The sequence below is a fragment of the Salmo trutta genome, chromosome 21 (assembly GCF_901001165.1).
Source record: "Salmo trutta chromosome 21, fSalTru1.1, whole genome shotgun sequence".
Taxonomy (NCBI): Eukaryota; Metazoa; Chordata; class Actinopteri; order Salmoniformes; family Salmonidae; genus Salmo; species Salmo trutta.
Window position 1 is genome coordinate 24,060,097 of NC_042977.1, and position 25,936 is coordinate 24,086,032.

General features: G+C 47.5%; 1 protein-coding gene across 1 annotated transcript in view; it reads left to right on the plus strand.

The window, feature by feature from the left end:
- Positions 1-24,513, plus strand: part of ptch2 (patched 2) — a 29,824-nt gene extending 5,311 nt beyond the window's left edge. Inside the window, exons 3-20 of the mRNA XM_029704835.1 lie at positions 6,542-6,731; positions 6,831-6,900; positions 7,035-7,126; positions 10,161-10,356; positions 10,479-10,600; positions 12,256-12,403; positions 13,438-13,569; positions 13,705-13,953; positions 14,233-14,358; positions 15,110-15,992; positions 16,944-17,086; positions 17,289-17,469; positions 17,583-17,863; positions 19,011-19,148; positions 19,375-19,517; positions 22,846-23,215; positions 23,349-23,868; positions 24,079-24,513. Coding sequence (XP_029560695.1) covers positions 6,542-6,731; positions 6,831-6,900; positions 7,035-7,126; positions 10,161-10,356; positions 10,479-10,600; positions 12,256-12,403; positions 13,438-13,569; positions 13,705-13,953; positions 14,233-14,358; positions 15,110-15,992; positions 16,944-17,086; positions 17,289-17,469; positions 17,583-17,863; positions 19,011-19,148; positions 19,375-19,517; positions 22,846-23,215; positions 23,349-23,868; positions 24,079-24,113 — 4,019 coding nt within the window. The 3' untranslated portion in view covers positions 24,114-24,513. The remainder of the gene's footprint in view (positions 1-6,541; positions 6,732-6,830; positions 6,901-7,034; positions 7,127-10,160; positions 10,357-10,478; positions 10,601-12,255; positions 12,404-13,437; positions 13,570-13,704; positions 13,954-14,232; positions 14,359-15,109; positions 15,993-16,943; positions 17,087-17,288; positions 17,470-17,582; positions 17,864-19,010; positions 19,149-19,374; positions 19,518-22,845; positions 23,216-23,348; positions 23,869-24,078) is intronic.
- The last annotated feature ends 1,423 nt before the right edge of the window (positions 24,514-25,936 follow it).

Consider the following 25,936-nt stretch of genomic DNA (forward strand, 5'->3'; position numbering starts at 1 on the left):
CAGACAGAGTGCAGAGTGATAAAACACACTAAATTCAGCTAAGGACATTTTTTTTGTCAGTCATGTTGTTTTCCTTTGGACATTTATTTTATGAAGTTTTCTACTGCAGAAGCAATGCAGAGCAAGAAATAACACAGGAAAATGGCCTGGCAGTCATGGGTGGGACCAGGGGGAGAATGTGACCTAGAGTGTATTGTCTCGAGGAAGAAAGGGGGGTAATAAAGAGGTGAAGTGCAGGCAGATGAGGATGGGGGTGGGGGAGCATTAGGGGCGAATGTTTTAGGGGTATACACTTTAACGTTTTCCTATTCCCTAAAAACAACAGTGTGGCCTCTTTCTCAGGACACATTTCTTTCACCAGTTCAAGCAGGACGTAAAAGAAAATGTATATTTGCTGGGTAGGGAGTTGTTTTTTCTGGAAGTAATATAAGCTTAGCTAGCGTTATTACTATTGCAACAGTCATGTAGATTTCCCAAAAGGTTTGATATTTGGTAGTGGGTAGAATTAATACCACCAAAGAGCACCACAACGTTTTGAATAGTGCATTTAGAGTGGGAAATAAAGGTTTACAAGTATGTACTTGTAGGCTATCCCACATTAACTAAACCCATCCTTCTTGACACAGTTTTGGTGATCTTGACAGACATGTACACACAGACAAGCTGTGCAAATATTGCAAAGTGCCAGGCCGCCATATGTTTTAGAAAGAGACTGTGTAGAATGGAGGAAAAGAACATATACACAGCATGAATGAGCTACTCCACATGGCGAGCAGTAGGTACCTTCCAGAGCCCTAGCAGCACAAGCCAGGCCTTTCGGAGGGGAACATGTGGACGTTTCAATGTTTGGAACAGTTATCTAAACAAAAAATGCAAGGTAAATGCTATAATTCATCAGAAAATACAGTCTTCCAGTTCAGGGCCTGCTAAAAGAGAAAGAAAGCTCTATGAGGCATTATTGGAGGTGAATGGAACGCCACAGTTCCCCAGCTAGATAAATAAACTCCAACTGCTGAGCCTCAGACCTCACCAGTAGAAAGAACAAACAAGGCCAGAGTCAACCTGGGTCAGTTGAAAATGTTTATTTCAACCCCCCCCAACCTCTCCCTCTCCCTCCCTCCATTCATCCCCCCCACCACCTCCCACCAGTCTGCAGTCCTCCAGCCTCAGTCCTCTCCTCAAGGAGCAAACACATGAGCTGAATACTAAACTTCACCAGATCCCTCCATTACTGAAGTCGCCATTAACCCTCCACTGTGTACTGAATTAATACACAGTGCTAATATCCTTTTTGGATATTTACAGTATTAAATCAGTGACTCATATAGCGGTGTACGTTTTCCCATGTTATGTGGTGTTTAGTATTCTAAGGTATTTAATAGAGACGAGATTTTATGGTACTTGGCTTTTTTACATTTACAGTAGTTCATTACATTTCAGCACTATACGTAGCCGTATACCTGTTTAGCGTCCTGTATTTGGTGTTGCTTGAAAGTCACTGTAGATACTGGGTCCATTTTTGGGGAGTGCTGAAGGACTATCTCTGTTATAGGAAGCACTGTCTCACACATCTCCTTTACACTCTCTGTGTTTCTTGCACTTTGACAGTTTTTATATCATGCCAATTAGAGATTGTTCTCCTTGGTCCACTTTAAATAAAGTTACACCAGTCACCATTTTGGGTAGAGTTTGCCTATTTTCCTCTTACACTATTTGCCCCCTCTGGAAAAAGAAGAAGGGAGAAAAACATTTTCTTGGTATTTGGGGGGAAATAAATGGTGCTTGGGCTCAATAAATTCATTTCTAGGCTGAATGAGACCAGCAATGTGGAAAAATTTTGCCTTTCACCATTGGATGAATGTATGTTTCAACCACACATTAAGCTGCATTAGCAGCCAGTGGAGTGCCTAATGTGACTATTTTTCACAGCAGCCAACACTGGGGATGATTAGCATAATTAGTACAGGCAAGGCTATACATATGGAAATAGCAAGTGCCTAACTGCCAACACCAGTGGAAATGTATGTCAATGCTGACAGAAGTATCAAGATCTGAATAGATTGTAACTGAAGCGGATTATTTTTGCCTTTTACTTTTGATGGCATTTTTACAGTTTTCCCTCTCAAATTGAACTTAATTTGTCATCCTCTCACTTTTTTTTGAAGGAATACCTCAAAATGTCCTTTTCCCACCCTGTCCAATTCACACACTCTCCCCCTCAAAAACGGACGCACAGACACACTGTATTTCTATAGGTAAGGTAGAAAGCCAAGCCCCCCACTCCCGCATTGTTTTATTTGCTGGGAAAAAGTCTTGGTCCATTTGCTTTTGTTGTGAAATTTCCCTCTTTATTTTTTCCTGTTTGTTGGGAAACATCTGAAAGAAATTCAGGAGGGGAATGACAAAAGCCTGTATTCAATCTCTTCTGCCCTGCCTGGATTTTCTCTGTATAAGGAGCTTCTCCATCTGCTAAGTAACACATTGGACTGGGATGGGGAGGTGATGCAGCACTTGGTAAAGGATGGCCTATTGAAGAGAATGGCAATAGAACTGAAGCTCGATTTCAATAAAGACTTGTTTCACTATGCCAGTCAGGGCCAAATCTATCCCTCTGGTTTTATAGTGCGTGCTTTTTAAAACCATGTTAAATGGATAACAAAGTGCAGGGAATGGGTAAGATGAGGGACTGACAGTTCCTAAGCAGAACCAGTCCAGCAAAGTCTATTTTCTGTGTGAATGTATAAATGAGGGAGTGGGTGAGTGGCGAGGCTATGTGTGCATTTGAGTTTGTACATTTGTGATTTTGTGTACTGTAATCTGTGCTACATTACAGTTAAAGCATGGTAAAGCATGTCTCTTTCAGCATGTCTCTTCCTTGTGGGACTTCCTCCAAAGCAGCATGGATCCTTTCAGTGGCAACATAATCCAGCTAATCTGGCCCACAACACTTTGAAGGTGGTCTCTGCTAATGGAGAGTGGATCTGGACCTAGAGCTAACATGTGAATGGTGTTGCTGCTGGTTCAATCCTATTTGCTAATTGTTTCAACAGTTGTGTTTTAGTGATGGCGCCTAACAGCCTCTGAGCCAAGCTGGAGAAATAGCTAGGCTACTTGTGTGAGACTACTTCCACATTTGATTGGATACATTGTTCTGTCTGTGACCAACACTTTTGGAAGATACTGTTTGAGTTTGATGGCAAACGTTTACAATCAGTAAACCTGTGCACTAGTATAGGCAGACAACATAGCATACAGGCAGACATGGAGAGGAAATACATTGATACAGTACAGTATGGCAACGGATCCCATACACAGACAAAAGCTCTTGAGGACCACCATTCACGGAGTCTGAGATTTTCTTTTAACATAAAATATCTTGGGGGTAAGATTTAGTCAATTTTAGCAGTGAATGTAACAAATTAAAGGCCTATTATTAATCTTAACATTTATGAAAAGTAATGTTAAATTGCTTATAATACCATTAATACCTCCACCTGTTATTCATTTTGGATGACAGGTTGGGAACCACTGCAGTATGGTAAGGGAAGGAAAGGGGGATACCTAGTCAGTTGTAGAACTGAATGCATTCAACTGAAATGTGTCTTCCGCATTTAACCCAACCCCTCTGAATCAGAGAGGTGCGGGGGGGGCTGCCTTAATCGACATCCACGTCTTTGGAGCCCGGGGAACAGTTCTGCCTTTCTCAGGGGCAGAACGACAGATCTTTACCTTGTCAGCTTGGGGATTCGATCCAGCAACCTTTCGGTTACTGGCCCAACGTACTGGTGTCTCCTGTGGTGTCCTGAGGTGTCCTGAGGTCTGTGGGGCTGGGCTAGGCTGGGTGGTGGTGGGCTGGACGTGAGGGAGATTACAGCTGACAGGGTCCAACAGTGGTCTAACACCAAGGAGCAGGGAGCTCCATCTCCTTGGTTAATTACATGCCACTTTCTATACTGCCCACTGAGAGGGGAGCTAGCACTCGCACATACACACACATCCACACCAGACTGACAGGCCTGCCTGGCCCTGTGTCCGGGCTTTGGGCGGGAGGCCTTCTCCCTGATACCTGCTACCATTGCCTGTCTGTCTCTCTGGCCAGCCCCAGCCTAGTCTCACTGAGATGCAGTGAGAACCCCATCTGGGTGGAGATTAGCTTTAGCATAGGAATGGCTATTGCAGGCAGTCCTCACTCCAAAATGTCTATGCTATAAAAAGGGTTGATTGATGGATCGTGTCCCTGCATATGCTTGGAAGATGAGATGGACCATAATTGTGGATAATTGGGCTGTATGGGGATGTCACCTCCGGGGGTTGATGTGAAAAATGGAAGAGAGGGAGAACAAATGGAGGTGCTTTGTTTGGAGCGCAGCATCCTGAGTGGCTTTGTGAAGAAGTATGAGCTCCCTGATCTCTTCTACCATGTTATGTTGATATTATTTACTGTTATCTTATTTGTTGAAGGATAACTACGTGTTACGTTTTGACAGTCTCTTCATGAAAAATGATCTGGGCCTAATGCTTCACATGACCCTTCACATGTGATTTCGCTCCACTTTTAATGTCAATACATCAGAGAATCACAGGCCCCAAAATCCATACACTTTCCTCAAACTTTTCTGACTGCTTGGTGAGAAGTATTTGGGCGACTGTCTCTTTAAGGGCTGTTGGTTGCAGGCTGAGCGGATAGGAGCAGAGCGGAACAGCCTCCATCTGGTGAGTGGCGGAGCTCTCTCTCTCGGAGCAGAACAGTGACTGAGTGGCGAGGCCGGGGCCCAGCCGGGGCTCTAGTTGGGTGGTCCAGATGGGCGGAACAAGACACAAATAGCTATAATTTACTTCAGGAGCCCTGTAATTACAGGCCCAAAGATTGAAAATCAGTTCCTGTAGATGCCCCCAATGTATTAAATATGAGCAGAATGTCTCAAGTGAAACAAAAGTGTCTGTTCTTAAGCGTGCTTTGATTCTGTGAATTCACAAAGTCAACGTAGGCTATGAAGGCTAGAAGAAAGCCCAGAAAGATTTTCCAACCCATTTAGAATCTAATCTTACACTTCGAGAGCCGGAGAGAGGATCATTTTTTCTTGTCCCTCAATTAGAGGAGCTGCGTCTGGATTGGTTAAGGTGGTGCCAGGAAGAGAGGGAGAGGGGGAGACAGAGGGAAAGAGTGGAAGAGAGAAGCTGAGGGGCGAGGTGGCTACAGTGAGAGCCAGCCTCTGCAGGATTGTCATGTAGTGGAACACGGAGGGGCAGACGGCCCACTCTGATCCAGAGCGGTGCGTTTCATGTGCCCTTGGCATTGCCGCAGATACCCTGCTCACTCTTTTCAGAGCAGCCTCTGGTAATTACGGGGCTGGACTCCAGAGTTTCCTCTCAGGGCTTTGATGCTTTCATCCCGGCTCTGCATACCAGATCAACAGCATTTCTGCCTCGTTGTTCTCTCCCATCCAACCCTGCCACCACCTTTATCTCTCTCTCGCTCTCTCTCTCTACTAGAATCTCCCTCTCCGTCTCTGATGGGTTAGTTCTGGTAAGGTGAAAGTCTGCTGTAAGAAATCGATGGTATGTTGTGCCTACGTTTTGTACTGAAACAGTCTGACTAGGCTAGAGGCTGTGTTTTTGACTGTTGTCAGTTTCTTACATGATCAGGTCCCAGGTGAAATAGACTGTGAGACTAGGGATGGTGGTGCTGCCATTCCGTGCCGTGTTGTTAGTGATGGGGTTTGGGTTTTGGGCACCAGGGCACAGTGAGGAGGAATTCCCTAACAGGACACATCTGTTTCACAGAGGGAGCCAATGAGAAGCTTTAACCAATTTCTCTTGGCTAGACGTTTTGTGTCTGAAGTGCCTTCAAAACCAACACTGGCAAGGGCGTTGGCCGATCTGTGTTCATGTGTATGTGCAGTGCATATGTGTACTACACTCACAATACTCACGCCACAGTTGTTTCAATACAGGGATCCAACTCGGAACTTGTGTGTGTGTTTGCGTGTCTGCAATGCTTGTTGCATTAGTGTGATTATAATATGAGCTGTGCATAGTCATATCCAGCAGATTTCTCTCCCAGTATATCTCGGTCTCCACCCCCCCCCCCCTCTCTCTGCTGTGGGTCTCTGTATCCTTTGGACCTGTGCCAAGGACTCTGGTTTGAACTACACAGCTATTTAGAATCCAAGTCTTGGGGAGTCGGAGGAGGGTTGGACAGAAATGTGAAAATTAGAAAAGCAGCCTAATTAGTGGCTTTTTTCCCCTCTACCCTGGCTGCAATGAAATTCAACTGTGAATCTTAAAAAGCTTCATATCTATCCCCAAAGCCCCCAGAACTGTACACTCTGTGGACCTTTCTGTGCTTCATTCACTCTGTTGATTGACGTTTTAGCTTGCATCATGCTTCCTCTGCAGTGGTAATGAGGGTCAGTTGTCTTGTCAAATCGCAGCGCAACGAAGAGAAATAACCCAATCACTCTTATATATGTGGGAGATGAGATGAGTCTTTAACCCAATCCCCCTTCTCCATTTCTCTTCTTCTTCTTCTCTCTTCTAGCCGGTAGCCGAGTGAGTCGGGAGCTGCGTTACACCAAGGAGAAGCAGGGAGAGGAGTCTGTGTTCACGTCGCAGATGCTCATACAAACCCCCAAACAGGAAGGAACTAACATTCTGACCCAGGATGCTTTGCTGCTTCACCTGGAGGCAGCGCTCTCGGCCAGCAAGGTCCAAGTGTCTCTGTTTGGAAAGTAAGTAGACCCATGGGTCACTGGGGATTACCCTACAACTAAAGAAAGGGGGTTGTCTGTGGTCACATATCTAACGTTCTGTATGTCTTCTCTCCTCAGATCATGGGATCTTAATAAAATCTGCTACAAATCTGGAGTCCCTATCATAGAAAATGTCATGATTGAAAGGGTAAGTTGAAAAAATGAAATATCCCCCTGTTATTTTTTGTCCATTGCTATAACCATGCATGGTTTCGGTTAAGGATCTGTTTTATGTACTTTTGATAGTGGATAATAACTGATGAATGTATCCATGTTTTGCAGATGATTGACAAGCTGTTCCCCTGTATGATTGTTACCCCACTGGACTGTTTCTGGGAAGGTGCAAAGCTCCAGGGGGGGTCAGCGTACTTACCGTAAGTTCCATAATATTTGTCCTTCAAATGGTGCAAATGATTTTCTTCCATATTACTTGGAAATACAGAATGTTTTTTTTAGTGTTTACACAAATCAGCTATCTTGAATCCCAGTATTAGAGTTACGTTAGGGCCCATGTCCAGCTAGCTTGGCCCCTTTCACCTTATTTATACATTGGGTTTGGCAGGGGCCAGGGAATGTGGCTTGGCTACAAAATCTCAATTGACCTCCTGGTTCTCACACACTCTTCTTAACAAGAGGCTTTAGTTTGGATCCAATACAGTGGCAGCAGTAATAACCTACAATGGTGGCAGTAATAACCTAACATCAAGCTGTGACTAAAGAGCCGGTTAGCCCTGTTGTTAGGAAGAGGCCTACTTCAGTTGTCACCTATGCTTCTCCTGTCGTCGTAGCTCTGAGTAGGCTAACACACACACACACACACACACACACACACACACACACACACACACACACACACACACACACACACACACACACACACACACACACACAGTCCCCCAGCCGTGCAGGGGAAGGCCCTCATGGAAAGGGGACAGGGAGCGGGAGGGAGGGAGGGAGGGGATGGCTGCTACTGGGTGGGTTGGTAAAGGGGGGGAGGGGAACCTTTGGGTCAGACAATGGTAAGCATTCTTTCAGTTTACGAGTGAGTGTCCATCAGTGAGGGGGCCCTGGAGGGGGGCTCAGCTTTGTCAGCAACGGGTAACACTGTGCATTCTCATGGTAATCGCCCGGGCTCCGAGCTGTAAGTTGTCCAACAAATAAAATGGGCATTATGCAAGTCTTGGTCCCCAAAGAGCGTACAAGAAATGAACAGTGGAGTTTGGTTATTTTAAGATGCTTTTTACCATATTCCTTGCGGGGAAAAAAATCCTAAAAGATAAGTATCACACTCTAAATTGATATTTCAATAACTCCAATTGTTTTCACTTTCCGCATATCAAATATATTGATTATAAATTCAGGTAAAATCAATAGTTCAGATTGAGGGTTTTGAAAATAGTTTTTTGCAGCCACAGGCGGGCACATTGAACAACAAACAGTGTTTTCTCCATTCACCTGGCAGGGAGCTCTCTCTCTCTGTCTCTCTCTCTGTCTCTCTCTCTCGCTCAATTCAATTCTAAGGGCTTTATCGACATGGGAAACATATGTTTACATTTCCAAAGCAAGTGATATAGATGTTAAATAGAAATGAACAGTGAACATTACACTCATAAGAATAGAGTCATACAGTACATTATGGCTATGTAAAGTATTGTAAAAATGTGCACATAGTGGAAGTACAAAAGGGAAATTAAATAAACATAAATATGGGAGTTGTATTTACTTCTCCTCATGTAGTGTGAGAGGAGAGAGAGGGGAAGGGCCTTTGATGATCACAGATCCACAAGTATTCCCCTAAATCACAGTGTTGAAATATCTTCTTAAAAAATGTCTGTGTTGTTATTTATTTGCCGTTTCTTTTTGCTGCGCTGAAGAGAGCTGGGGGTGGCCTGGCCACTGAGGCTAATGTCCCCTCTAGATTCCGCTTCAGTTCAGCCGAGTTTTTTAATGCAAAAAGAGGGAGAGAGGGAGAGTGAGAGAGAAAAAAACTTGAGAGAACAAAGAGCAGCAATCTATGGAAAAACAAAAGGGCCTAGGCCGGTTCACTCAAGCAAAAAATAGCAGATAAAGGAGCCTCTCTTTGCAAGCAGGAGCAAAGGCGCTTGGTATGTGGGAATGGGAGAGTAGCAGCTTTATTTGAAGCCACTCTCTTCATGAATCATTGGAGTGAGGTTGGGCCCAGAGTTAGGACACTTTGGGGATTCCTTTCTCTCTCTCTACCAACTCAAGTAAATGGCCTCAAAGTTTTTCGATTATTTTATTTATTTCTTTAAAGCATTTACTTTTTATATGATTGGTACAGCATTATTTTATGACTTGTAATGGTCTGAGTTCTTGTTTCTTGTAGATTTTTTGTTGTTGATAGTTTGATTATTGGATTTTCTGGAGGTGTGAGAATGTAAATTAGGAATAAAATAATACAATCGACCATGTGGGTTATATATATATATATATGGTACCATTTTAACACAGGAAGGAGGGAAAAGTAGAAAAGGTTCTGGCTGCTCCAGAAAACTGAGACATTACGAACTTACGGAACCGAGGCCATTTCTGGTTGTGTGGTGTATTATGGGTAATGTGGTAGAATACAGATGTTGCAAGGGCAATCCTGTAAAACAGAGGATGCTTCCTCTTGACAAGTACTCTCTTTGTACTGGTGGGAGCCACTGAGTTAGCGCACTGTACAAAGTTTACTTGGTACAGCAAAAGCTGTCAACTGACACCAAGCATTATCCCTCAGGCCACATAATTGCCTGCTCTTTGGAGAAAATTATAAATGTAGCATGGAGGAGGACCCAGAGGCAGCAGCAGCGAAAAGCCTCAGGATTAGGCCTTTTGAAAGGCTCTGTGAACATCACACCACTAAACAGCGTGAGAGGCAGGCAGGCAATCAGCCCAACAGAGAGAGCACACAGACAGACTCCCTGCTCAGCTCTCCCACCAGCCAGCCCTCTCACTGCTCCACTGCAGCCTTATCAAGATGTTTAGAGGCAGAGGTAATTGTTATGACTCAATGCACAAAGTTAAGAAATAGGCGCGAGCAGCCTGACGCCGGGTTTTTCCCTCTGCATTGTGGCCCCGTGTAACAGGATAATAAACGCTACTTTATAAACGCAGTATCTGCAGCTCCTCTTCCCCAGGGAGAGCCCAGCAGACGCAGGGCAAGATCAGAACCAGCCAATAGCATACAGGAAGGGAGATGGGGAGGTGTAGGTACGGTGGCATGGGTGCAGCTGGAGGAGGAAAGGAAAGAAAAAGGGAGGGGCAGAACGTGCTGCAGAAAGAGCACAGCTGAACTGGACTTAACAGGACTGTATATAAAGTGACGTAGATTGCTATGGCCATGGCATCGCTCTACTGTGCCCTGCGACTCCCACTGAGCCTGTATGTTGTTGTGTTCCTCTACAGGGGGATGCCGGACATCCAGTGGATGAACCTGGACCCTCTGAAGCTGATGGAGGAGCTCAGCCAGTTCACCAGTCTGGAGGGCTTCAGGGAGATGCTGGACAAGGCCCAGGTGGGCCACGCCTACATGAACCGCCCCTGCCTGGACCCCAATGACTCCGACTGCCCCCTCAGCGCACCTAACAAGGACCTGAGAGAGGTAGGCTGGTTCCACTCCCCCCCTCTCCTTTTAAAGAGGAGGGTATTTTTGTGAGCCTGATGTGCCTGGTTGTTAAATAAGCTAACTGTTAGCTCTGCCTGTCTGTCTCCCTCCCTCCACAGAGTCCTGACATTGCTGGGCAGCTCCAAGGCGGTTGCCACGGCTTCTCCAAAAAGTTCATGCACTGGCAGGAGGAGCTGATCCTGGGCGGTCGGGTCAAGGACACCCAGAATGCTTTGCAGAGGTGAGAGCGGGAGGGGGTGTACACCGGGGACAGGGGGAGATTGAGGGTGAGGGTAGTGAGGGCCTAGCTAGCACTGAGGAATCCCTCTGACTCCTAATAACCTCAAACATCTGAGGAATGCCTCTGACTCCTAAGAACCTCACACATCTGAGGAATGCCTCTGACTCCTAAGAACCTCACACATCTGAGGAATGCCTCTGACTCCTAAGAACCTCACACATCTGAGGAATGCCTCTGACTCCTAATAACCTCACACATCTGAGGAATGCCTCGGACTCCTAATAACCTCACACATCTGAGGAATGCCTCTGACTCCTAATAACCTCAAACATCTGAGGAATGCCTCTGACTCCTAAGAACCTCACACATCTGAGGAATGCCTCTGACTCCTAATAACCTCACACATCTGAGGAATGCCTCTGACTCCTAATAACCTCACACATCTGAGGAATGCCTCTGACTCCTAAGAACCTCACACATCTGAGGAATGCCTCTGACTCCTAAGAACCTCACACATCTGAGGAATGCCTCTGACTCCTAATAACCTCACACATCTGAGGAATGCCTCTGACTCCTAATAACCTCACACATCTGAGGAATGCCTCTGACTCCTAATAACCTCACACATCTGAGGAATGCCTCTGACTCCTAATAACCTCACACATCTGAGGAATGCCTCTGACTCCTAATAACCTCACACATCTGAGGAATGCCTCTGACTCCTAATAACCTCACACATCTGAGGAATGCCTCTGACTCCTAATAACCTCACACATCTGAGGAATGCCTCTGACTCCTAATAACCTCACACATCTGAGGAATGCCTCTGACTCCTAATAACCTCGCACATCTGAGGAATGCCTCACATGAAGCAGGATCCGTTTCCTCCTCTGACCCCTGCGTAGGACAGACCAATTAAACATGATGGACAGCCACATAAACTAAGGACAGATTTGTTGTGGAGGAGAGTGGGAGAAAGGTAGCCTGTCCTTTTAAGTCAGAGAAAGGAAAAGGGGACACCAACAATAATTCACAATACAGGGGTGTACTAGGATTTGTAAAACATCTTGATATACTGCCGTATGTGTGAGACATGATTCCTGGGCTCTTTTGAGTATTCTGAATACTTTCTTTCATTTCAATTTAATTTAAAACCACAGCACAAGTATGAATGGAGTGACAGTGTTGGGCCACTGCCCGGATCACGACCCTGGCAAATCTGGAGGGAAGGGATACAGTCCTTTAAAGCCACAGACTTTATTCCATGATTTGATTTACGGTAATCTCAATCACATTTTTACCCCAGAACTCCCACATCGGTGCCAAGTCGCCTTCAGGGCCATCTGTGCTCGCTGTGGAAAGGCAGCAGGACACCTGCTTTCCCCCGTTCAGGCGTTAGAGCCTGAGAACACTAGCCAACAGCTGACTTCTCCACCCACTTACACTGTATACAACCACCTTTGGGTTTATATGCCACAGATCAGAGTATGTAATATCTATGACAGCCAAGACAGGAGTCTCTTGACAAGAGGACTCCTAAGGTTCCTCTGTAGTATTTGGGGGGGTCTTGAATGGGGGGAACATGACTCCTGTGTGTGGCTTGAGCTCACTTGGCCGCAGGCGTCTGACTGTGTCTCTCTCTCTGTCTCCTGCAGTGCGGAGGCACTCCAGACCATGTTTCTCCTGATGAGCCCCAAGCAGCTCTACGAACACTTTAAGGACGACTATGAGATCCATGACATCAACTGGAACGAGGACAAGGCCACCGCCATCCTGGAGTCCTGGCAGAGGAAGTTTGTGGAGGTATGTATGGGTCTAAAGTAGTGCACTAAGTAGCACACTATACCTGGTCAATAGCAGTGGACTTTATAGGGTGTAGGGTTCCATTTGGGACGGAGCCTATGTTTCTGGCCCCTAGCTCCCCCGCCTTTGCCACCTGCACCTTTCACCAACCTGTCTCGACCCATTTGAGTAATATGCCGGCAAATAAGAAATCAGAGAGCAAATCATAGTGCGTCCTTAAAGTTGGCCTCGGGTTGGCTTGTTTTTCCCCTACCCTTTTAAGTATGAGTCATCCAGTTTACCTGCCACATGCATAGAGGAGGGGCTTTGGCCCAGGGACTGCAACGTCTGCCTGAATTCCATCAATCCTCAGCTGCCTAGTAAACGGAGTCCTCAAAGGAGGCCACTGACAGACTCCCAGTTATAGGAACAAGCTGTTTTTGTGATAGCTGACACCCAGCATGCTGACTGAATGGCTGGGGGGTCATGCCTCCAGCAATACCAGCTCGCAGGAGAGGAAGAAAGAGGGAGAGGAGAGAGAGAGGAAGAGGAGAGAGAGAGGGGAGAGAGAGAGGAAGATGAGGGAGAGAAGAGAGAGAAAGAGAGGAGAGAGAGAGAGATTGGGAGATGAGGAGAGGGGGATGGTCACTGTAAAAACAAAGTGCAGGGTGTTGGGTTCCCCTAAGGTTGTCGGCCATTCATGTTGCTGATGGAGTAGCTTGAGAGACCATGTGATCTCATTTGATCCCCCTGACCTTTGCTCTCTGGCATCTGTGGTCATTATTCCTCAGTTGTCAAGCTTCATAGGAGCTCAGCCATATCTTGTTTGTGTGTTGTTGATTTAAAATATGAAGTCATCTTTGAAGAATACATTGTTTGTATGGGAGAAGAATGTCAGGAGAGGAATTTAAGTGTTAACTGACATGACCTCAGGAGCCACAAACCAAACTAGGTCACTACTACTGGCGTACGTAATATTTTTTTAAAATAAACTGTACATTCTCTTTTTGACCCCTAACCTGTATTTAAATAAAGTTATTTTATTTTCCCTCCAGGTGGCTCATGGCAGTATCCCCCAGAACTCCACCTCAGAGATCCACGCCTTCTCCACCACCACCCTCAACGACATCATGAAGTCCTTCTCTGATGTCAGTGTCATCCGGGTAGCTGGAGGCTACCTGCTCATGGTAAGTAGTAGTAACCTACTCTCGCTACTGTAGGTTCATCATAGATGTCAGTGGTTCTATACTGATTCCTTTTTGCCTGTGCTGAGTTCAAAGTTCAAACTCTCACCTTCTCTCTTCTCTCTCGTCTTAATCTAGCTGGCCTACGCCTGTGCGACCATGCTCCGTTGGGACTGTGCCAAGTCCCAGGGGGCCGTGGGGCTGGCTGGCGTGCTCCTGGTGGCTCTGTCTGTGGCAGCTGGCCTGGGGCTGTGCTCTCTGCTGGGCCTGTCCTTTAACGCTGCCACCACACAGGTTCTCCCCTTCCTGGCTCTGGGGATTGGTGTGGATGACATGTTCCTTCTGGCCCACTCCTTCACTGAAACTGGCATCAACATCCCCTTTAAGGTAAGCTAGCTACCTTCTCTTCCCCAAGTCCCCTAGTTCAATCACCTGTTGACCCACTGTAACCTGGTACTTAGTCTCTGTCCCAAAAGAGAGACACCCTTTTCCCTATAGAGTGTACTACTTTTGACCAGCCAGGGTTCTGGTCAAATGTAGTGCAGTATATAAGGAATAGGGTGCCATCTGTGATGCATGCTTAGCTATGTTAGTTAGAACGACAACAGTTACTTGTATTCTCTGGCTTGTCTGGTATTAACTGTTGGCTGTGTTTTGTCCCTGCAGGAGAGGACGGGGGACTGCCTGAGGAGGACTGGCACCAGCGTGGCGCTCACCTCCATCAACAACATGATCGCCTTCTTCATGGCAGCCCTGGTCCCCATCCCAGCATTGCGCGCCTTCTCTCTGCAGGTACTAGACTGTGCTGTATGCCCCACTGTGTTTACACTGCCTAGCTCTGCCATGGAACCAGTAGTGCCAGGCACACACACCAAGGGAAACACACACACACACCAGTGGGCCGCAGGCCTCTGCCACAAAGAGAAAGAAAAACTTTTCAGAAGTGACATTTATTCAGAGGGGGATCTTTGTTCTTTTCTCTTCCTCTTTTTATTGCTCACTGCACCTACAGTGCCAGGACAGGCTCCCCCCCCTCTCTCTCTCTCAAGTGGGGAGGGCAGGGGGGAAATAATCAGAGGAGGAGTGGATCAGTATATCACTGGGCCGTCAGCCTCTAGCTCTGTGATCTTCCCGCCTCCCCCTGGGTGGTCCGTGGTGCAGTGAAACCATACCGACTATAATGTCAGCCCCAGGGCGGTAGAGTAGGGAGGTAGGAGGGGTCCTGCACAGACTCGCAGAGAGAGCAGCAGCAGCAGCCTTGCGAGTCCCCTTTCCTTTACCTCAGTTCCCTGGCTTGTTGACTATTTTCGCTGGTGATTTAGGGAGCGCTTTTTTTTCTTTCTGGGACTGAATCCGAGGCACTAAAACAGCAAGGGAGCTTGAATGTAGAGCCCTTTTTTGTGGAGCTCAAGCGGCAGCTGTGGAGTCGGGTGGCGGCGTGGAGCGATGTCGTGAACAGGGTTGGCCCCTCTCCTAAACAGTATTTCTCTCTCTCCTTTCTTTCTCCCCCTCCTTACCCCTCTCTTTCTATCTCTCTCCCTAGGCGGCCATTATTGTGGTGTTCAACTTCGCCATGGTGCTTCTTATCTTCCCGGCCATCCTGAGTTTGGACCTGCACCGTCGGGAGGTCAAACGTCTGGACATCCTGTGTTGCTTCTACAGCCCCTGCTCCTCCCGGGTCATCCAGATCCAACCCCAGGAGTTCTCCGATGCCAACGACAACACCACCCATAGCCACACGCCTGGCGCCCAGACTACAACGACCTACACAGGCTCCACCATCACCACCAGCACCCAGATCACCACCACCGTCCAGGCCTTCACCCAGTGTGACGCTGCGGGCCAGCACATAGTCACCATCCTGCCCCCCACCTCCCAGATCTCCACCAGCCCTCCATCTGTGGTGGTGGCCACCTCCCCCGCTCCCCCTTCCCCCACCGACCCCTACGGCTCCCAGCTCTTCACCCCCTCCAGCTCCACCCGGGACCTCCTGGCCCAGATGGACGAGTCCAAGGAGGCCAGGGAGTGTGTTCCTCTCCCCTTCTTCCGCTGGAACCTGTCAAGCTTCGCCCGGGACAAGTACGCTCCTCTCCTCCTGAAGCCAGAGAGCAAGGTGGTGGTCGTGGTCCTCTTCGTGGCTCTGCTGGGGCTCAGCCTGTACGGAACCACCATGGTCCATGACGGACTCTACCTGACCGACATTGTGCCCCGCGACACCAAGGAGTACGACTTCATCAATGCCCAGTTCAAATACTTCTCTTTCTACAACATGTACCTGGTGACCATGGACGGCTTTGACTACCCCCGCTCCCAGCGTCTCCTTATCCAGCTGCACAACTCCTTCACCTCGGTCAAGTACGTGGTGAGGGACAGTGACCAGCAGCTACCCCGGATGTGGCTGCACTACTTTCAGGACTGGCTAAGAGGTAAATACAGGTTGCCTAAAGGAGACCTTGTTTTATTTCATTCCAGAAGCCCCGTAGTGATTCTGTTGTTAGGCCTAGTCAGTCAGTGTGTTTGAAAAGGAACTCTGTTTGTGGATTCTTGCCCTAGGGGTATAGCGTTTTAGTGATGTCAGGGTCTTTAGAGGGAGAGGTTGGTTTTTGATGTTTATCTTCAGTGTAAGGACGAGGGTGGAGGATGGGAGGTGAATAGGAGGTGAGCGAAAGCCTGCGGCGGTGAAAGTTCACCCCCATCCAGCAGGGCTGGAGGCTAGATGATGTAGAAGAAAGGCCAGAGGTTATCTCCCTCACCTTTTGGCCTCTTCCCTCTGGCTAAAATATTTTGGAGGTCCTAGACTAGTCATGAGGAAGTATTAAGCTATGAGGCGAATCGAGGGTGGGCCGCGGGTAACCAAGCTCGACAATCCAAAACATGAGAAACTGAACTCTTCAATCGATTGAGAACTGGAGTGACATAAAAGACTCTCTCTCTCTCTCCACTCCTCCCAGGCTGTCCTTCCATGCTATTTCCTTTCTAGTCAGGTTCTCCCTGTAATTAGAGAAAGGCTGTCGAAACTGGTTTTTAACTGCCGCCAGACTTTGTCATTTAGAAAACACGAAAGGCTTTGCTGGTTAGTTTATTCAGCCCACAGACATATTAGGAACAGAGATGCGTGTTTCTGGATGTGTTTGTGTGTGGTTTTGTAGGAGGTTAATGTTCAGAACACTCTGTAAAACGTCTCATTTTACGTAGATGACTCATTCTAAACGTACCATCATGTTTTCACTACTCTAAAGTATAACTCCTGGCATAGTGCTCCAAACATCTCAGCTTATGTTGTGGCCCTGTCAGCTGTATAATATAATAAACATGAGAATGTGGTGGTGGATCAGATCGGTCTAACCCTGTGCTCTCCTGTGTTCTCTCTCCTCTAGGACTGCAGGCTGCCTTCGATGCAGACTGGGAGGCAGGCAGGATCACCTGGGATAGCTACCGTAACGGCACCGAGGATGGTGTTCTGGCCTACAAGCTGCTCATCCAGACCGGCTCCAAGAAGGACCCCTTCAACTACAACCAGGTGTGCATAGTCACAGTACCATGCTCCTACTGCGTCCGATAGAACTCTGTTCCCCAGGTCTCCCTTGGGGAAAAGGTTTTCTGACCTCAATGGGACTTCCTGGTTAAATAAAGGTTAAATGTAGCTTGAATATATTAGATGGTATAGTCCCAGTCCTGCTACTGAGAATGCTAACCCCAGTCCCTCTCTATATGTCTAAAAGCTGACTTCGCGTCGTCTGGTGGATGACGACGGTCTAATTCACCCAGACGTCTTCTATATCTACCTGACTGTGTGGGTGAGCAACGACCCTCTGGGCTATGCTGCCTCTCAGGGGAACTTCTACCCTCACCCCCGTGAGTGGATCCATGACAAGTACGACACCACCGGAGAGAACCTGCGCAGTAAGTCTCCCACTAGGCCTCTCTTTAAATTCACATGAAAATGCACCTTTTTTTAATGAAGTTTCTACCATGAGCCAAGGTCATATGGTCTAACCTCTCGTGGTGTATTGCAGTCCCTGCCGCAGAGCCCCTGGAGTTTGCCCAGTTCCCCTTCTACCTGAACGGCCTGAGGCAGGCATCCGACTTCATCGAGGGTATTGAGAGTGTGCGCACCATCTGCGAGGAGTTCACCCGTAAAGGCGTGCTCAACTACCCCAACGGGTACCCCTTCCTGTTCTGGGAGCAGTACATCGGCCTGCGACACTGGTTCCTCCTGGCGGTCAGCGTGGTGCTAGCCTGCACCTTCCTGGTCTGTGCCATCCTCCTGCTCAACCCCTGGACCGCTGGCATCATTGTAAGTCCCATCAGCTCAGCCCCCCTCTCCTTCTCTTTCTCCTTCTCCTCTTTCTCCTCCTACTCCTCCTCCTCCCAGGCTTCCCTCCCTCAGCACAGCTCAATAACCCTGCCACAGAGGGAGCGGAGGCCCCATCTCTGGGGAGGGCCCTTGGCGTGTTGGCCAGAGGGTGCTGCTCACACCCCCCAGGCCTTTGTCATTCTAATCTGTTCTGGCTGGGTTTAGAAAAGGAAATGCAAAGGAGCTCTCCTGAAGACTTTACCTCCAGCTCCCTTTGTCAAAAATTGGGGACAGGACGGATCTGCCCAGTCGCGACCTTGGCCTGCTAAACCCATCCATCAGGCCTGGGAGGGAGACGGCCTGTCAACTCAGCGGCTGGGAAACATTTCACAAAGCCTGGTGGTGAGGGGAGGGTCCCTGGGCCGCCCGCCTGGTCAGACCGCACTGAAGGGTGACTCTCGTGACCGACCGTTGGGGCTGTAGTGGCACAATTCAGTCAGTGTGGCACAAGTTTCAGTTGGAATTGGAATGTATTTAACTTCTCTATTTAAGTTGTCAGTCCTACTGAAAGACAGACGGCACAATCTTCAGCGAGAGAGAGAGTGAGGGGGGGGGGGGGGGTCCTTTCAGGCCTACATGTGCACAGTCACATTGTCTCTCTTTAAGCTGGAGCCTCTATAGTTTCACTGCCTATATGTGGCCGCGCAATAAAACAGAGTTTTATCATTTCCAATTTAACCGTGACCAAATTGGGACCCCTGCCAGCATCAAAGGTTCACGAGGCTAAGGATTTTCAAAGTCCTCTCTCTCTATCTTGTTAAAAAATAGGGGAATATAACCCCGAGAGAGGGAGCAGCCCGGGAGGGTGAGGAAGAGGGCTAGGGAGAGTGGGACTTGGGCCTGAGTGTAATTCGATGTCATGCAGATGACAGTGAGATCCTCCCAAATGTAGGGTCAAATATTCTGTTGGGTAAGACTTAACTCTTACCTAATAGAATCATGGAAATAGGCACTGAAGGTTGTGGGTGCAAGACATGCTGTGAAAATGATATCTCTCTAACATTTTTACCTACTCTTTAATGGATGTGTTTCATTGTGACTCCAGAGTTTTAGGCAGTGTCTAACCAACCCATGTCCCTCTACTCAGGTCTTCATCCTGGCTATGATGACGGTGGAGCTCTTCGGTATCATGGGCCTGATCGGCATCAAACTCAGTGCCATCCCAGTGGTCATCCTCATCGCCTCCGTAGGCATCGGCGTCGAATTCACCGTCCATATCGCACTGGTAAGCATTTCGCTGCACCTGTGATAACATCTGCAAATGTGTGTATGTGACCAATAAACATTGATTTGATTTGATTTTGGTAAGGATTTTTCCTCCCTCACTCTATGGACAAACTAGGAGAAATGGATGGAATGATGGTGTCGCCACGAGCCACTACTTTTTTCCCATGAGTCTGTTCTGGACAGCCTGACCCTAACCCTCTGCCTCTGTCCTCTCTTGTCCCCAGGCCTTTCTGACGGCCGTAGGGAATAGGAACAGGCGTTCTGCGGTGGCCCTGGAGCACATGTTTGCCCCTGTGATTGACGGGGCCATCTCTACTTTGCTGGGGGTCCTAATGCTGGCTGGCTCCGAGTTTGACTTCATCCTGAGGTGAGTGTGAGAGACTCTAATTCCTCCTGGGCAGATTCCCCCCAGTATTCCATATGTCGCCTTACGGAGGATGTGCTAGTGTTGTGTTTATGCTGCTGAGGGGTAGGCTGAGGGGGCGGATGCATGGAGACAGTAGTCTGTTTCCTCCTGGGGGAGGGAGCCAGGGTGGGTGGGGGGCCACAGCGGTGTATGCAGGTGGGAATGCGGTCCCCCCCCCCACCTGGCACTGTCTGTCAGTCCTTTGTGTTGCTGCCTGCAGGCCTCCCTCACCGCCCAGCGGTCTAGTGGCCCCACCCTCACAGCACAACAAATGGAGAAAACATCAAGGGTGTGGAACAGCTGCTCATAAACATGGACATGTTCTACTACCCACTGAGTGGTGGTGACTTGCGCACACACACACACACACACACACACACACACACACACGCACACGCACACACACACACACATACACGCAAACATGAGCGCAAACATACACACACATACCATTCTCATAAGGAATCTGTAAACTTTCCAATCATCCGGCTGAAAAAAATTCTGCCCAAATAGGGCACCACAATAAAAAAAAGCCTGGGTTTGAGCTGGTCAGTGGTACCCCTACCGGTAGTCACCACCACCACCTCCAACCACCACCTCCAAACACCCCCCCACCACCACCCTCACCCCCAACCAAGGCTTCTGGCTTCTGTTGGAGGGTTCTTTTTTCACTGCTAAAATGCTTCAGTGGAAAAAAGCAAATAGCAATGTTTTTCAGCTGAATCTGGCCTCAGCTGGAACCAAACCACAGCCTTGAGAGCAGCCTCAAACAGGCCTCAAACAGGCCCATGACATAAAAATTGCAGGGCAGCACATTGAAAATATAAATACGTTCAGGGTGGCTTTTTGGCAGAACCGCTCCAAGCATTCTCATTCTGTTTTTGTCAAGCGACATGGAGGAACTGGAAAGGATCCTTTTTCCACCAAAAAAGGGAGAGAGGGAAAAAAAGAGGAGAGGAGGAAGGACAAGAACAACAGGGTGGGAAAGAAAGAGGAGTTGGGAATAGAGAGTTGTTAGGAGGAGGAGGAGGAGGGTATGTGGTTCTAGGAGAGTGGTGGAGCAGGGGAGGTTGGTTGGAGAGCTAACTGTGTGCGTTGTGGCGGTGGGCTAGCAGGCAGCACGAGGACGGCATTCACACTAGGAGGTCCTGTTTAGATGTAGCAGAGCAGAGCCGTCCCTCTCACTGGGGAGTAGCATAAATACGTTGTTGTAAACATCTCCTGGCGGGGGTACGCTGAAGAAATAGGCCAGCGAGCTCAGCTGCCCCTATCCAAAGAAGCCAAACCTTCCAACCCCCGACTCCAAATGGAAAAGATTACAGTTTCTATAAACAACAGAATTCCTAACACTATGTCTTCTCTGGGGGTCTAACCCAACTGGGAACGTGGGTAGTTAAAGGGTCTCTTTTTTACCCCTTAAATAAATCAAGCTCCACTTTCTGAATGTTGACGTAGTAAAATAAACACGTTACTTTTTTTTCTTGACTTTTCACGGACGCAGGATAGTTATAGTGAGTGGCTCTATCTAACGAGTTGAACGTTAACTAGAGGTGAACGCTAATGGTTGTTTCTGTTTCATCTGGTTTTCTACTCTTCCTTAGGGCGTGTGTGTTTTCATTTGAAACTATTTTCAAGGGCATAAGAAGTGACCAGTCCCATTTGTGTGTCTTTTTGAAGTGAGGCATGGTCATAGCTGAGAAGACTGAACTGAAATGTTTGGTGAAGTATTTTATCATAGCAAGTTAAGTTGACTTCCCAGAGTAAAACAGAGCCGACTCCATTAGCCTTGTTAAAGAGACAGACACAGGGAGAGTGGAAGAGTAAATGGGAAGGCACAAGGGGAGCATGACGTGCAGAGAAAATATAGATACGCTCGATACCAAACTTAAAAGTGACCTTCCCTTCTGAGGTGTGACACCAGCAAAGCCGGAGTGGTAGATTCAGGCGGGGATGAAGGAACGTTCCAGAATGCTATTATCCTTGTTCTTGTTTTTCATAATCCACTCTATTTTTCTTACTTAAGTCTGGACCGCAGTTAAAAGAGCTGAGCCCTCTGTTTTCTGTTAGCGTTTAAGTGGAGTCCTCTCTAATTTTCTCATACACTCTTTCTTGTGGCAACCTCAGCCCTTCCTCAGAGCACAGAGAGGCTCACAGAGACCCAGGCAACCTCACAGCTCTGTGGCCCATTACAGAGCACCCTTCACCACGCAATCATTTAGGGCAGAGCTAGGAGCCAACACAACAGCTCCATACAACTCCAAGAGAGACAAAGTGAAGGCTCTTAACAGTACTACGAGCATCAAAGGATGTTTTAGTTGGAGCATGTTGAGAGTCTGATTTACCCCCTGCCCTTAACACACAAACACACATTTTTTTCCAGAGCAGCTTCCCATCCACTCTGGTTCCCTTCAGATACTAGACAGAGTAGACATTTTCCTCTCTGTTCTCATCACAAAGGGACACTGACTGTATATACACTACATGTATCTCTACTACCAATTGTGACCCACTCCACACACTGACCAACAGTAGTAATGTTCAATACAAAACAAGATAGTAGTAGTAGTAGCGCTGAGTGAGACTCATCCACCCAACAGGCCTTTGTTTATCTCTCTCATGTAGTGTCTGTGAGGTGTGATGTGATGTGGCTGACATAGGCAGGCAGGAAGAGCAGGCAGGAAGAGCAGGCAGGAAGAGCAGGCAGGCTCCACTGGCCAGCCCAGTATAAACACAGAGGTGCCTTGCCCTCGCCACGGTGAAATTGGAGCTCATTGACTTCAGATATTAAGTTGTTGAAGAGAAAATTACATTAGCGGCAGCAGCGGCTCGGAGGCCAGAAGGGGGACACTTCTTCTCCCCTAGCCTGCAGTGAGACAGGGAGGGGAGGGAGGGCCCTGGCGTTTCTGACGTGTAGGATCTGCTGGCTAATGTAAACACATATTTTCAGGAAGTGGCAGTGCTGTGGTGATAGATGAGGGCTCCCAGACGGAGAAGATGGAGCCCAGGAATTTTCTTCCAACTTGTCAAGTTGCCAGTAGTAGAGAGGGACGGACAGAGGGAGAGAGGAAATGCAGGGGAGGGGAGGGAAAGAGAAGGAAATGGGGCCAAACATAGGGCTTGAGAGAGGGTGGTCTGATTCTACCCCCCCCCAGCTCTGCAGTGTCCTCCCTTCCAGTGTGTCCTCGTGTCGCCTGTTTACTAATGTGGCTGAGTGCTGGTGGCCCCGCTTATTCCCATTCAGAAGGAGCCTTGGTGACTAAATGTTCTCTCTGTGTTGGTTGTGTTCCAGGTACTTCTTTGCGGTGCTGGCTATCCTGACCGTGCTGGGGATCCTGAATGGACTGGTGCTGCTACCCGTGCTGCTCTCCCTCATGGGCCCACCCCCGGAGGTCACCCCGTCCGACAACGGCAGCTGCCTGTCGCCGGAGCCCCTCTCCCCTCCCATGACCCACCACGGCTACTACGCGGGACACGGTCCACTCAGCCCGCGACAACAGGCCTTCTCAGAGTCCTCTGAGTCTGAGTGCTACTCTGAGACGACGACCACGTCAGGGATAGGGGAGGAGTACAAGTACTGTGACCGCAGTCCTTACATCACCCCTCCTACCTCCCACATACTGCTGGAGGCCAGCAAGAACCCCAGCTTCCCCAAGCTCACGGTATGAAAGCACCCCGGTATTAATTGCTACTTCATACATAATACAGCCCAAATACAGTATGATGTGCAATACATTGTTATTAACAATGAATATCATGATTCTAATCATGTCTGTTATTGTTCTGCTCTTCCAGGTGGTGAAACCGTTCAAAGGGAACCAATCTGTAACTCTTCAGAAAGAACTCTTAAATGAATCTTCTCCGAATGCGGTTAACTCGGTCAGCTCTCAACTCAAGCAGTGGGATAACAAACATGATTGCAATTCTGACCAGGGACCCAGGAGGCAACATTTACCCAGTGACAGGACCCAAGGTCCTGGGAGGACTAATCACTGTGGTCCCAGGTCTCAGACACACAAAGGGCCTCATCAGAACAGGACTAAGATGCCGGCCTATAATGGCGGTACCGTGCCCAGTAGTGCTGTTACTACCATGGTTACGGCCTCGGTGACTGTGGCGGTGCACCCCAGCTTGCCGGGGGCCTACCAGGGTTACATGCATGAGGGCTACGAGGATAGTGAATCAGACTGTTTTGAGGACACTAAGAGGACTTCACAATCTTGTGGGAAAGCTCCCCAATCTTCCAAGCGTGAATCCTTGGAGCTTCAAGACCTGGAATCTGTACAGAACCACTATCAGGCAAACCAGGCACAAGGTGAGTCTAACACTGAAACTTAAACACACTTTTACATACTTGGACATTCATTTTATGGTAGATCAACATTAGGCTATATTAGAACATTTTCACATTAACATTCTGGTGGTCCCAGGTCAGCTGTCTGTGAATATGTCTGTGTGTGCAGCTATGACTGGTGTTCAACAATGGTTCTCACAGTTTTCTTTCTTCCTTGCTCGTGTGTTCCAGGTGGCCCATGGATCCAGGCAGCCAAAGATTGCTAGACACCCTGCTACCCCACCCTGCCCCTATGTCTGGAATCCTTCTCTGGCTGCCTCCAATACCCAGCCCTTTCTCTTTGATCTGTACATAGACCTCACACAGACAAGAGGATTTATTTGTAAAGATATTAAAAATAAGGTCTTGTTTTAAGAATATATAAATTTATGAGTATATATTTTAATACTAAAAAGAGGGAAACAACTATTTAAAAGAGTACTGTATAACTTGGCTATTCTATTGTGTAGAGTCAGATATATAAGATGATTGGTGGGGGTTCCTCCCTTTGTATAGATTTAGAAGATGCTATATGTAAAACAGTTCAGAGTGAGGGGTTATTAAGATATTAGGTTATTGAAAATACAAGGTCAGTGTTTGTTTTTTTGCTGCTACACTTCAGAAAAATGGAAATGATTTGCAGTACCCCCCTCCCCGATCTAAGTTGAGAAATAACTTGAGATATTCTAGATGTTCTTACACTGAGAGTGGAGGGTGCCTTATTGATTAAGCTCCGTAACACACACACACATGCACGCACGCACACACACACACTATGATCTATTCAGATGATCCATTGTTGGTCATTGATTGCACTGTACAAATACAAACAAGCTCAGTAAATCTTTTCTTCCTCTTCTACCATTGTGCCTTCACAACACCTTCCCTCTTGGAATTCATAAGCACAGTATATATATTCAAAGTTGGATGTAAATATGATATCTGTCCTGTTTGTTTGAGAGCATCATTTCATACCTTTTTTTCGTGTTTAGAATCCCCTGATATGTACAAGACATGTCTTCATTTACTGGTGTGATATGATGCAAAATACTATTAGCAAAACAATAGCATATTCTCCTTTGGTTTCTTCCATAATACACAGGCTGCTCATCCAGAATAACGCCCGTGTTCAGACAGTAAATGAATATATTACCATGTATTGTTCCATTTCAATCACCTGTAGCTCTGTAATGCTCTGTATGTCTTTATGCAGTCAGCAACTTGACTTGGTGTCACTTTGGGTTGAAGTTTCTTGAGCGTCGTTCATTGTGTCCCAGCTCACTGGCATGTTGCATTATGATCGTTGTCTCGTTGTTATTTTGCAGTCTACATGTTTTATTACTTGAAGGAGCTATGAGAAGAGTTTTATTTCTTTCCTGGGGTTATCTAAGCTGTACATTGGGTAAGGCCTACTTTGTCATCCCCCTTGTCCTCCAACTCAACTGGGGTCTAAGGGGGTAATATTTGACTAATGCTGGTTGTTTACCCAATTCTATTCAGAAAGGGAATTTATATCAAATGCAAAGGGAGGTTTTTGTTTTCTTTTAAATGTTTTGGCTGCTTTAGGTTTGTGGTAGACATTATTTCAACCCTGTGCAATTGTTGACTAGGTAGTGCATTTTGAGCAGACAACTACTCCAAAAACCACTTACTGTGTCATGGAGGAAATCTGTGCTTTAGTGCAGTCTCTCTCTCTCTTTCTTTCTCTTTCTTTCTCTCTCTCTCTCTCCTCTCTCTCTCTCTCTCTCTCTCTCTCTCTCTCTCTCTCTCTCTCTCTCTCTCTCTCTCTCTCTCTCTCTCTCTCTCTCTCTCTCTCTCTCTCTCTCTCTCTCTCTCTCTCTCTCTCTCTCTCTCTCTCTCTCTCTCTCTCTCTCTCTCTCTCTCTCTCTCTCTCTCTCTCTCTCTCTCTCTCTCTCTCTCTCTCTCTCTCTCTCTCTCTCATGCTCTCTCTCTCTCTCTCGTCATTGTAGCTCACATGCAAGCCAGCATTTCTGTGATTTTGTTTTTGTTTAATTTGTACGTTTGTATTATGGACAAAGTTCAGTCGTTC